Source organism: Suricata suricatta, chromosome 1, assembly GCF_006229205.1.
Source record: "Suricata suricatta isolate VVHF042 chromosome 1, meerkat_22Aug2017_6uvM2_HiC, whole genome shotgun sequence".
In the NCBI taxonomy this organism is placed as follows: domain Eukaryota; kingdom Metazoa; phylum Chordata; class Mammalia; order Carnivora; family Herpestidae; genus Suricata; species Suricata suricatta.
The window spans coordinates 59,523,025-59,536,796 of NC_043700.1; the positions used below are offsets into that span (position 1 = coordinate 59,523,025).

The 13,772-nt window shown below is 37.4% G+C and overlaps 1 protein-coding gene, 1 long non-coding RNA gene and 1 pseudogene across 3 annotated transcripts in view; 1 reads left to right on the forward strand and 2 right to left on the reverse strand.

The window, feature by feature from the left end:
• KLHL2 (kelch like family member 2) overlaps positions 1-13,772 on the reverse strand; it is a 97,373-nt gene that overhangs the window by 22,413 nt on the left and 61,188 nt on the right. For both annotated transcript variants that reach the window (XM_029939187.1, XM_029939178.1), the window contains exon 5: positions 1,002-1,111. In XM_029939187.1, coding sequence (XP_029795047.1) covers positions 1,002-1,111 — 110 coding nt within the window. The remainder of the gene's footprint in view (positions 1-1,001; positions 1,112-13,772) is intronic.
• On the forward strand, positions 2,557-5,221 carry LOC115291666. Its single transcript, XR_003908614.1, has 2 exons — positions 2,557-2,644; positions 5,023-5,221. It is a non-coding gene; the product is annotated as an uncharacterized LOC115291666 (long non-coding RNA).
• On the reverse strand, positions 6,429-7,496 carry LOC115286591 (annotated as a pseudogene).

Genomic DNA, 13,772 nt, shown 5'->3' on the forward strand with positions numbered 1-13,772 from the left:
GAACTCCCCTATGACCCAGCAATAGCACTGCTAGGGATTTACCCAAGGGATACAGAAGTGCTGATGCAGAGGAGCACATGTATCCCAATGTTCATAGCAGCACTTTCAACAATAGCCAAATCATGGAAAGAACCTAAATGTCCATCAACTGATGAGTGGATCAAGAAGATGTGGTATATATATACAATGTATATTACATGGTATATTACATGGAGTATTACATGGCAATGAGAAAGAATGAAATCTGGCCATTTGTAGCAAAGTGATGGACTTCGAGGGTGTCATGCTAAATGAAATAAGTCAGGCACAGAAGGATAGATGCCCTATGTTTGCACTCATAGGTCTAACAGGAGAACAGGAGAAACTAATGGAGGACCATGGGGAGGGGAAGGGGGAAAGAGAACTGGGGAGAGAGAGGGACACAAAACATGAGAAACTATTGAATATTGAAAAAGAATCGAGGGCTGAAGGGGGAGGGCGGATGGGGGGGAGGCAATGGAGGAGGGCACTTGTGGGGAAGAGCACTGGGTGTTATATGGAAACCAATTTGACAATAAACTATTAAAAAAAAGAGTATGGCCTAAAATGTTCTGTCTAGAACAAGCTAAACTTTGTTAGACTTGGTAACACTCTCCAAGACACATGATGGTGAAATCCTTTGGTCTGAGAAATATTACATTTAGATCACAATTTTTAAAGGCATTTAGGTGTGGGAAGAAATCCAGAAGCCAAAGGGCTTATTTCCATTTAATGTGTGCAAGCTCTTGCTATGGGAGTCAATTACAAAACTCTAATGTCTAGCGATTTAGGAAACCCCCTATGGAGTGAAGAAACATACCAATTTGCATAGATAATAAGTCAACTAGCTGAGTTTAAAATACCTTCCACATCAAAGATCATTGGCTATCACTACACATAGGATTACAAAGTTACAAAATAAAGTGAAATAAAGAAAGGAAAAATATTACATTGCTATATACTAAAAAAAAGAATTTCCTTACCTTCTCTTCTGAGGAAATGGTAAGTTTGTCACTTGAGATTAAGCTGCACACTTGTTCAATGCCAAGATTGAGAAATTCTTCACTAAGGACAACATCTGCAAAATGCTGCTCTGTTGAGAGGTTAAAAATAAAATCCATTAACACCAACATTCCATTATCCAGCTTCAAGCTGCTTAAAAAGAAGAGGTTTTTCTAAATCTAACCTAAGAATGAGAAAAACAACTGTACTTCCTCAAAGCAAGAACAAAGCCCAAACAAACTCACCTAGGGAAATGGTCTCTACTTGAATAACAAAGCAGAAGCACAAGTAGAAAGGCTGCCTTATCACATACTCAGCTGAATCACTTGTGTTTTACATGGTGGTATTTTAAACATATATTCTTTATATAGTAATAAGATTATATAAAGAAAATATACCATAAATCAGAAATAATAAATCAGAAAATATACATGGTATAATATATTCACACCTTTGAATGTATTATGTAAAACATTAGAGGGTTCCAGAACACAATGGAGGAAGGAGAAAAACTTGCTTTACTTGAAAATTTTAAACAAAGAAATTTTAAATGCCAGTCTGAATATATGACTATCATTTAAAAAACAGAATTGATGTGTAATATAGATAGCTCTGAATTCTATGGCACTTTATATGGGGAAGAAATCTCACTATTTTATACTCTCAACCCCTTTCCAGAAACTAGTAAAATTAGTAATTCTTAAAATACTATAAAAAAGCCTTTGTTTGATTTCAGAGATAAAATATACCCACTTCTCCAAAGGGTACAAAAAATCTATTAGTATAATCAATGAGTTTACAACTATAAAAATGAGTCATTGACAAAGTAACTCTTCTTGCAAATCCAGCTCCCATTTATGAAACATGAGCTCACAAGGAAATGCGGCACTTTAGAGTGAGACACTACAAGGTGGAATCCCAGCTCTGTCAAGTACTAGCTTGGAAAGCCATGGGTGAGTTACTTCATTTCTCTCAGCCTTAGTTTCCTCATCTATAAAAGGAGAATAAGAATACCTTACATAATAAAACTGCTGTGAGGATTAAATGAACTAAAGTTTATAAAGCACCTAGCACTGTGTATGGCAGAGACTAAGGATTTAGCACTTAACTGTATTATAATCCCTCAATTCTAAAGTAAACCTAGGTACTAGGTCTTCACAATTGACCAAATTCTAATAGTAATTTTGTTAAAAGGCTTCCTTAGGTGAAACAGAGACTTATTTTAAATGTATTTCAACATACCACAGAAAGGATTAGTTGGCTTCCCTTTCAAACACTTCAAAAACTGCATTTACATAAGCACCGTAACTATTCACTTTACAAAAGGTTCCTCACAAAATCACTTTAAAAATGATAAGCAGCTCTAGGGTAATTATAAAATGATGTGGATTTACAAAATCTGACACAATTTTTTCTCTATTGGAATATGTTTATCTTTTTGTTTTTTTAGTTGCAGTTGATTGTTAATATTAGTTTCAGGTGTAGAATACTGTGATTCAATAATTCTACACATTATGCACTCACCAAGGTAAGTGTAGTTACCATCTGTCATCATACAGTTACTACACTGAGTATATTCTCTATGCTGAACTTCTCATCCCTGTGACTTATTTCGTAACTGCAGGTTTGTACCTCTTAATCCCCTTCAAATATTTCACCCATCCATCTATGTTTTTACCCTCTGGCCACCACCACTTTGTTCTCTGTATCCAAGAGACCGTTTCCAGGTTTATGTGTGTGGATGTTGTGTTTTTTAGATTAAGTATGTAAGTGAAATCATATGGTATTTGTCTTTCTCGGAGAAAGGTCCATCCATGTTGTTGCAAATGGCAAGATTTCATTCTTTTCCATGGCTGAGCCACATTCACTGTATACATGTATTACTTGTTCTTTATCCATTCATCTATCAACAGGTACTTGAGCTGCTTCCATATCTTGGCTACTGTAAATAGTGCTGCAGTAAACATAAGGGGGCAGATAGTTCTGTTTTGCCACAATAAACCTAAGGCTGCATATATCTTTTCAAATTGGTGGTTTTGTTTTCTTTAGGTAAATACTCAGCAGTGGAATTACAGGATCAATAACATTTCTATCTTTAATTTTCTGAGAAACCTCCTTTCTGTTTTCCACAGTGACTTCAACAATTTACATTCCCACCAGTGTACACTCCTAACCCCTTTTTTCCGCATCCTTCCCAACACTTGTCATTCATTTCTGTCATTTTGATGCTATTGTGACTGGTATGAGAGGATATCTCATCATGCTTTTGATTTGTATTTCCCTGATGACTAGTGATGTTGAGCACATTTTTATGTCTATTGGCTACCTGTATATCTTCTTTGGAAAATTGCCTATTAAGGTCCTCTGTCCATTTTAAAAACAGATTGTTTTTTCGTTACAGAGCTGTAGAGATTCTTTTTTTTTTTAAGTTTATTTATTTATTTTGAGAGAGAGTGAAAGGGACAGAGAGAGAGAAAGAGAAAGCATGATGCAAGCAGGGGAGGGGCAGACAGAGAGGAAGAGAGGGAATCCTAAACAGGCTTCACACTGTCAGTGCAGAGCCTGACACGGGGCTTGAATTCATGAACTGCGAGATCATGACCTGAGCTGAAGTCAAGAGTCAGACACGTAACTGACTGAGCCCCCCAGGCACCTCATGAGTTCTTTATGCTTTTGATATTAACCCTTTATAGCATATATTATTTGTCAACATCTTCTCCCATTCAGTAGGTTGCCTTTTCATTCTTTTTTTTTTTTTTATGGTTTCTCTCACTCTGTAAAAGTTTTCAGTTTGATGTAGTTCCAGTAGTTAATTTTTGCTTTTGTTTCCCTTTGCCTGAGAAGTTATATCCAGAAAAACACTGTGAAAGCTGATGTCAAAGAGATTATTGCTTATGTTTTCTTTTAGGAGTTTTATGGCTTCAGGCCTTACATTTAGTCTTTTAATCTATTTTGAGTTAACTTTTGTATATGGCTTAATGCAATTCCAGTTTCACTCTTGTGCACGTCACCGTCCAGTTTTCCCAGCACCACTTAAGAAAAAGACTATCTTTTCCCAAATACCTCCTTTGTCATAGATTAATTGACCATGTTATATTTGGGCTCTCAATTATGTTCCATTGGCCCATATGCCAATTTTTATGCCAGTACCTCCCTCTTTTGATTATTATACTTTTGTAATATAGTTTGAAATCAGAAAGTGTGATGCTTCCATTTTTGTTCTTTTCTTTTCCAGTTTGAAACCATAGTTTATTTTTAATGTAGCTAGAAATCCAATAACTATATATTTTTAAGCAGAAAAAAAACTCCTTTACTTTTCCTTCTTATAGCATTGTTAGCATAAGAAAAAAATGATACTGAGTTTCTATGAAAATGAAGGTGGTTTGTATTTGTGGAACTTAAAAGCACAGAACACATTTTCAGAAGACTACAAATTGCACTTTTACCTACTTATGGTAATATTTGCAATGATAGAATATACTTAGGTAATATATAATTAAGTAAATTAAATAAGGAAACCCAAAAGGAACTGGTCTTCTTGAGTTATTCCCATCACACATTATAAGTATTTGGAGAGAACACATATTAACAACAACAAACACTGGCAAGCTCAAATGCAAGTTTATATGCTGAGTATTTTTAAAAGGTTTAAAAAGCATGTTCAGTTAGCATACAGCATTTTCTCACTTTATAACAGATACATTTCTATCTGCTTGTGCACAGCAAAGGGTGAGAACCTGAATCAACTCACTTATGACTTCAGAAACGTGCTATTTCAGAAATGTATTCCATGGAATTTTCTTCACTGCTCCTATCACTATTCCTTCAAATAAGCAGAGTACAGAGGGTTTCATCCCTTGAAACTATTTTTCAACACCAGAACTTTAAATTGGAAGATAGGTAGAAACTTAGCAATTCCTGGTACAGCACCTGGACTTAGTCTTAATAAATTTAAGAGTTGAAATGTACATCAGAAAATCTATTTTTTTTTTATCCTTGAAGGAGAATGAGGGAGAACAGAAGATGGAAATACGGTGTAGTATTGAAGAGCTGAATAAGAGCACAATGACTCATGATGCCATCAACTCTACACTGAAGAACCATGGAACTCATCAATTTTATAATTCATGCTGGACCATGAAGTTTGGTTCCCTTCTATGTAGATCAGTGAATTAAAACCTCATGCTCTTCAAAATATGAAGATGAATAATGTAAGATAAACTCCAACTATAACAGATACTTCCTAAGTAGAAGACTAAACACCAAAGGGAATCCCTCTTTCCAATATCTTTTGATATGATAACATTGCACTGAAGTGGAAACCTAACACTTAACTATGAAATCTCCTGGCCAAGTAAGAAATTACAGCTGCTATGGATTTTACCTTATGTAGTCACTGTATGCATTATATATTAAATTAACCCCAGCATTACATATGCTTGCATAATTATGCAGTGAATGATGATAGCAGTGATAATGCCAGTTAAAAAAGGACTACTTTTAGCCCAAAAGAGTAAGGGTGGGTGGTGGGGGCGGGGGGTAAAAACTAGTAGAAAGCACACAAAGAGACAGGCATTTTCTGACCAGGAAAGGTCATCCTAAACACAGAAATATAAAAAGGAAAGTATCCCCCTGTGTGGAAATGAGGCAACCCATTCATTTTCTGTATCAGATAAGAACACAACTAAGTGATCCAACTCTACTGCAGCATTATAAAAATCATCCCTTGACCACAGTGTAAGTGTAAATGTATCTACACAAGGCGCATGTTATATAGAAGGAGCAAGGTTGCTGCTGCCCTGCCAAGTACTTCCGGTCCCTTCCCAGGTCCTACTGTAATAATGGTGATTCCAATAGTTTTTTGAAATAAATCATGTTTAAAAAATAAAGCACACAAAAAAATAAAAAATAAAAACAAACAAACAAATAAATAAATAAATAAGTAAATAAAAATAAAAAATAAAGCACTTAGAAAGACAGGTCAAAATGCCTCAGTAACCATATATCCAACTCAAACTGCATCTATGTAAATGTTATATTTGCCTCCTACTAATAAACCTCTATTTCACTCAAACTGAGCAATAATCTTCCATACTGAAAAGTATTCTTCCTTGCCCAATTAATCCAAAGAGAAAAAACAAAAATGATTAGTAAAGAAAAATACACCAATTAACACATCCTTTTAATATTTTTTAAAATATTTTTAAGGTTTAAAAAGTGTTTAAAGTTTGTGATTCCCAGTAGGAAAACATTATCTGAATGAACATCCTAATGTCAAGCTACTGGAAAATGTGTGCACATGGGGCAGAAGGGTAGGGATTATCTTCACAGCACCCCAGTTTCGTGAGAAGGCCAGAGGTACACTGACTCCTCCAAGGTTTGTATTATTGGGGCATCCACTAAGTGGTCTAAGTTGTTTTTCCTTCAGCAAGGGCTTTATTTGTCAGGAGGATATTATGCTTGGCTGACGATTTACCACTGAGATTCATAACCTTTGGGTTGCTCTGACATCCTGACATATTTGCTGGGCTCTGGGCTACATCCTGGAAGGCCACTGTAACTTCTGAATACTGCATGGCTTCCAGAACTTCTGGGTCACTGAGAATTTCATTGAGCCCAGCCAGGCATTCCTGCCATTATAGGCATTCCCTGAGGAAAATTACCAAGCATTCTGAGGAAAGCCACCTGGGAAACATCCGTAGTGAGCTCCTGATTGTCCTCTGGCTTCTTCCTCTCTCTGAGCTCTCATGTTCTTCTGGAGCCTTCTTATTCCTCTCTATTCTTTCTCTGATCCCTCACTTTTCCAGTTTTTGCTCATATGTTCTTCAATAATCAGCAATTTTCTGGGCCCTGGGTTGAACTTCTTTTGGCATTGCACTAGCATCTTCATCATAATCCAGTTTCCAAGTAAGGGCAAGAACATGTAGCCCAGAGTCCGTGGTGCTTTCCCTCACCACTTGTAAGGCTGAGCTGAATCAGGATTTATTTCAATAGCTCTATCAGTCTCAGATGGCAGCATTTGGCTTCTGTAATTTGATGAGGACACTGGCTCTCTTGGCATACAGAATGGCCGAGGATTCAACTTGATGGCATCTGTGAACAAGTCAATAGCTTTCTGTAGTTCACCGTCATTTGGGGCATCAATGGCAGCCACTGTTTTATCATTTGCCTGATCCATCATTTCCTCAGTTATCTCTACATTATCATCTGCCATTTCTTGAGGGGCATCAGTATCTGGTTCAATCACACTATCATTGTCAATTTCTAGATCATTTTCCTCACTTGAAGGTTCATCTTTGTTTTCCTCTGCCTTCTTACTGTTTTTCTCTCTTGATACTGTCTTCTCATTTAGTTTTATGAGTAGCAGGTGCTCCACACACTTATGGGAAGCACATTTCCTCAGTGTGCAGAACCCTCGGATCCTGCTTACACATTTTCACAAAGGTCCTAAGATTGCTCACTTTGTGGGGGTCCATGGTCAAGAGGTGGCAGGCAGAGGGCATGGCTAAGGTTGTGCCTGATTGCAGGCATGGGTACTAGCTCTGCATGACCATGTGAAAGGGGGTTGTTCTTTCTTAGGAAGGACTGCTTTAGCTATTTGGAGTCCTTGGTGATTCCATAAAATATTTTGGATTTTTTTCCCCTATTTGTTGAATAATACCACTAGAATTTTGATATGGACTGTACTGAATCTATAGATAGCTTTGATAGCCAATCTATAGATGACATAAACATTTTAATAATATTAATTCTTCTGATTCATGAACACAGGATAGCATGCAATTTATTTGTGTCTTTTTCAATTTCTTTCATCTAAGTCTTGCAGTTTTCAATGTACATATCTTTCATCTCCTTGGTTAAACTTATTGCTAAGTATTTTGTTGCTTTTGATGCTGTTATAAATGAGATTGTTGGGGTGCCTGGGTGGTTCAGTCGGTTGAGTGTCCAACTTCGGCTCAGGTCATGATCTCACAGCTCATGAGTTTGAGCCCCACGTGAGGCTCTGTGCTGACAGCTCAGAGCCCAGAGCCTGCTTCAGATTCTGTGTCTCCTTCTCTCTGCCTCTTGCCCTGCTCACACACTCTCTCTCAAAATAAAAAATGTTAAAAAAATTTTTTAAATAAATAAACGAGATGAGTTTTCAGATATTTCATTGTTAGCATACAGAAAGTCAAGTCTGTGTGTTGACTTTGTATCACATAACTTCACTGAATTTGTTGATCAGTTCTAACAGGGTTTCTTTGGGTGAAATCTTAGGATTTTCTATATAGATGAGATCATATCATCTGCAAAGACAATTTTACTTCTTCCTTTACAATTCAATGCCTGTTATATCTCTCTCTTGCCTGATTGCTCAGCTATGACTTCCAGTACTATGGTGACTAGGAGTGATGAGAGTGGGCATCCTTGTCTTGTTCCTGATCTTAAAGTAAAAGTTTTCAGCTTTCTAATTGCTGAGTATAATGTTAGCTCTGGGTTTGTCACATATGACCTTTACTATACTAAGGTTTAATATATTAAGGTTTGCTCTTTCTATACCTAATTTGTTGAGTTTGTCTCATGGAAGGGTGCTGTATTTTGTCAAATACTTTTTCAGCATCTGAGAGGATCACATAATTTTCATCTTTCATTCTATTCATGTGTTGTACCACACTTGTCGATTTGCAGATGTTGAACTATGCTTGAATCCTATGAATAAATTCTGTTTGATCATGGTGTATGATTCTTTTAATGTGCTGTTGAATTCAGTTTGCTAATATTTCAATGAGAACTTTTGCATCTATATTCATCAGTGATATTGGGCTATAGTTTTCTTATGCTCTGGAAGAACATGAGAGAGCCCAGAGGGAGGAAGAGGCCAGAAGAAAATCAGGAGCTCACTATGGTTCTTTCCCAGGTGGCTTTCCTCAGAATGCCTGCTAATTTTCCTCAAGGAATGCCTAGAATGGCAGGAATACCCAGGCTCAGTGAAATTCTCAGATAGTATTCTCAGATAATGTCCTTCTCTAGCCTTGGTATCAGAGTTTTAACCCTGGCCTTGCAAAATGAGTTTGGGAGTATTCCCTCCTCTTCTATGTTTTGGAAGAATTGGAGGATTAGTGTTAATTCTTTAAATGTTTGATACCATTCACCAGTGAAACCATAGGGTCATGGACTTATCTTTTGGGGAGTTTTTGATTACAGATTAAATCTCCTTACTTGCTATTGGTCTGTTCAATAGTCTATTTCTTCATGAGTCAGTGTTGGTAGATTGCATGTTTCTAGAAATTTATTCATTTCTTCTGGTTATGTTAGCATATGTGCTCTTACTAGCCTCTTAACGATCCTTTGTAGTTCTGTGGTACAACCTGAAATGTCTTTTTTTTCATTTCAGATTTAATTACTCAAGTCTCCCTTTTTTAGCCTAGCTAAAGGTTTCTCAATTTATCTTTGCAAAAAACTAGCTTGTAATTTCACTGACATTTTCTATTGTTTTTCTGGTCTCTATTTCACTTATTTCTACTCTTATTTTTGTCATTCCTTCCTTTCTGCTAACATTGGGTTTGGTTTGTTCTTTTTCTAGTCCCTTGAGGTATAAAATTAGGTTGCCTATTTTAGATCTTTTTTCTTAACAGGTCTTTATCACTGTAAACTTCCCTCTTAGAATTGTTCTTGCAGCATCCCATAGATTTTGGTGTGGGTTGTATTTGTTTGCTTCAAAATATTTTTTGTATTTCCCTTTTGATTTCTTCTGTGACCCACTGGTTGTTGAGGAGGTATGTTGTTTAATTTCCATATATTTGTGAATTTAATAGTTTCCTAGTGGTATGATTCTGAGTTTTATACCACCGTGGTCAGAAAAGATACTCAGTATAATTTTAATCTTAAATTTGCTAAGACTTGTTTTGTGACTTACCATATGATCTATCCTGGAGAACACTCTGTGTGTGCTTGAGAACAATGTATATTCTGCTGTTGTTGGATGGAATGTTCTTTATGTCTTCAAGATTCAAGTAGTCTAAAGTATGATTCACGTCCAATGTTTCCTTGTTGATATTCTGTCTAAACGATCTATCCATTGTTGAAAGTGGATACTAAAGTCTCCTACTATTATTTTCTTGTTGCCTATTTCTCCTTTCATATCTCTTAGTATTTCTTAATATATCTGGATGCTCCAATATTGGGTCATATATATTTATAATTGTTTTATCATTTTTTAAAGATTTTAATTTTTTAGGTAATCTCTACACCCAATGTGGAGCTCAAATTCACAACCACATGATCATGCTCTTCTGACTAAGTCAGCCAGGTCTCCCTATTTGTTATACCTTTTAAAAACAATTATTTTAAGAGAAAGTGTAAGTGCACACATGTGCATGAACAGGGGAGGGAGGGGGACAGAGAGAGAGAGAGAGAGAGAGGAGAGAGAATCCCAAGCAGGCTCCACACTGTCTGTTCAGAGTCTGACATGGGGTTTAATTTCACAAATGGTGAGACCATGACCTGAGACAAAATCAAGAATCAGACAGTTTTATCAGCTGAGCCACCTAGGCACCCCTGTTATATCTTCTTGATGAACTGAACTGTTTATCACTCTATAATGACCTCCTATGTCTCTATTTACCATTTTTGGCTCAGCATCTAATTTTTATGGTATCAGAATAGCTACATTTGCTCTCTTTTGGTTTCCACTTGTATGGACAATCGTTTTTCATTCCTTCATTCTGACACCTGAAAGCTAATGTGAGTCTCTGGTAGTCACCATATAGTAGGGTTTTGTTTTTTTAATCCATCCAGCCACTGTATGCCTTTCGATTAGAAAATTCATTTACATTTACAGTAATTATTAATCAGACTTTACTAATTCCATCTTATTAATAGTTTTCTGGCTCTTTTGTATTTCCTTTGTTCCTTTCTTTCATCTTGCTTCCTTCTTTGTGAACTATTGTATGCTTCATTTTCTTCTATCTTTTGTGTATATACTGTAGGTGTTTGGTTTGTGGTTACCATGAGACTCACATAAAACTCCTTACAGATATGTCTATTTAACATTGATAACAAATTTTTAAAATGTTTTTAATGTTTAATTATTTTTGAGAGAGAGAGACAGAGCGTTCAGTAGGGGAGGAGCAGAGAGAGAGGGAGACACAGAATTCAAAGCAGGCTCCAGGCTCTGAGCTGTCAGCACAGAACCCGATGTGGGGCTTGAACTCACAAACTGTGAGATCATGACCTGAGGCAAAGTCAGATGCTTAACCAACTGAACCACCCAGGTGCTCCAATAAAAACTTAACTTTAATCTCATACAAAAACTCTAATCTTTTATTCCCGCCAATATTTTATGGCTTTTGATGTCTAAGTGGTAAATTATGACATTATACTGAGTATTTCACTAATAAATTATGGTAGCTATAGTTATTTTTAATACTCTTGTCCTTTAATCTTATGCTGGAGTTAACATAACACCATATTATAATATTAGAGTATTTTTAATTTAACTAATACTTACCTTTATCAATGTGTTGCATATTTCCATGTTTTCATGTTATTAATAATTAGTGTCTTTTCATTTCAGCTTGAAGAACTCCTATCAGCATTTCTTTCTTTCTTTGTTTATTTTTGAGAGAGAGAGAGAGAGAGAGACAGAGACAGAGCACCAAGTCGGGGGGTAGGGTGGGCAGAGAGAGAGAGAGGGAGACACAGAATCTAAAGCAGGCTTCAGGCTCTAAGCTGTCAGCACAGAGCCTGACACAGGGCTCAAACCCACAAACTGTGAGATCATGACCTGAGCCAAAGTTGGATACTCGACCAACTGAGCCACCCTGGTACCCTTGTCAGCATTTCTAAGGCAGGTCTAGCAATGGTGAATTACCTTGGGTTTTTTATCTGGGAAAGTATTTCTCCTACATTTCTGAAGGACAACTTTTCTAAATAAGGTATTCTTGGTCGGCAGGGTTTTTTTCCCTCTCACTCTCCCTCAGCACCTTAAATAGATCATCCCACCCTTTCCTAGCCCACAAGGTTCTTGCTGGGAAATCTCCTTGAAAGCCTTATGGGAGCTCCCTTGTAGGTTATAAGCTCTCCCCCACGGCCACCCCCACTTTTGTTGCTTTTAAGACTATTGCTTAAAAGTCTTTGGCTTTTGACTATTTTATTATAATGTGTCTCAAAGAAAATTTCTTTAAGTTGATTTTGTTTGGTGCCCTACAAAAGCTTTGTAAACTTAGATATCCAGATCTTCAGTCTCAGCTGTTATTTCTTTAAATAAACTTTCTGCCACTTCTCCCTTTCTTCTCCTTCTAGAACTCCAGTGATTCACCAGTTGGTCCTTTTGATGGTATCCCACAGAACATCCATCTTGCATTCTTTTTCCCTTGTTCTCCTCAGACTGGATAGTTTCAAACTCTCTGTCTTCAATCTTATGGATTCTTTCTTCTGCTTGATCAAGTCTGCTGTCGTTGCTCTCCACTGCATTTTTCATTTCATTGAATTCCTCAGCTCTAAAACTTATTTTTCTTTTTTTGATTTCTTTTTGTTAAACTTCTCATTTTATTCATGTATTGTTTTCCTGAAATCACTGAATTTTCTGTTTTCTTCTAGCTCATTGAGTTTTCTTAAAACAACTACTTCGAATTCTTTATCAAGAAAATCACAGATCTCAACGTTTTTGGGTTTAGTTATAAGAAGATTGCTATAATCTTTTGATGACGTCAGGTTACCTTGATTTTTCATGCTTCTTGGAGATGCTGTCTCTGCATCTGAAGTAGCAGTTATCTCCTCCAGTCTTTATTGGAATAATACCTTCCTTCAGCTCTGCTTGAGATTCTGAGCATTTCTTAGACTTTCTATGGATACATCTGCTCCAAGCTTCTTGACCCCTTTTGTGGAAGAGATCCTAAACTTATAGGCCTGTCTTCATCCTGCAAAACACCAAGTTGAGTCCTGACAGCCTCTCTTTTGTTTTCTCAAAGAACGTGCTACGGTTGAAGTTTCTGGTCTCTCCCTGGCTCACAGATTTGTGCCTGCTGCATATGCTTATGTGTCGTCTTCCAAAGCTCACTCTTGCTACTTCTCACAAAAGCACAAACAGAAAGCTGGCCACACAGTGGGGGTGGATGGCATAACACACAGGGGATAGGGGTGCCCATGGGTCTATTGAGGGGGATCCATGAGTGGGGCTTTCTCAGCAGCTGGCGGACAGGCTTCTTGGTGGAGTCCACCATGCAGTTAGGAATACGTCCTCTGTATGTCCTCAGAGTCCGATGTGTCACTTTCCCAGACTTCCTGCCTCCCAATCCTGGAATTCCAGGTTTAGTACTCTGGTGCCAGAGAGAAATGACTGCTTTTAGCAGCATTTATACCTGGGAAATGTTGGTGCTCACTCACACACTCTCTCTCTTTTCCCTACTAAAAGAACTACAGACTGAGGAAGATCTCTCTCTGCCCTGAGCTGTACCACCTTGGGGAAGGGGTGATGTGGGTAAAACCAAACTGTTCTGATCCACTCTAATGTGTCCAAACATTTTCTTTTTCTCTGTCTCTAATAAGTGCTGGATCTTATCCTCTGGAAATGTGGACTTCCACAAAGGCTCTCTTGTCCACAGGTAACCATTTAGGTGTTTTCCAGTGGCTCCCAGACTGCAGTCAAGAGGAGCTAGAACTGGTTCGCGGGTCATTTCAGGGTCCACAGCTGGGACAGAGGTCTGTCTGCCTATTATGCAATGCACAGGTGGGCAAGACTCCCACCAAATTCCTTGGTGTATCATGCTGGA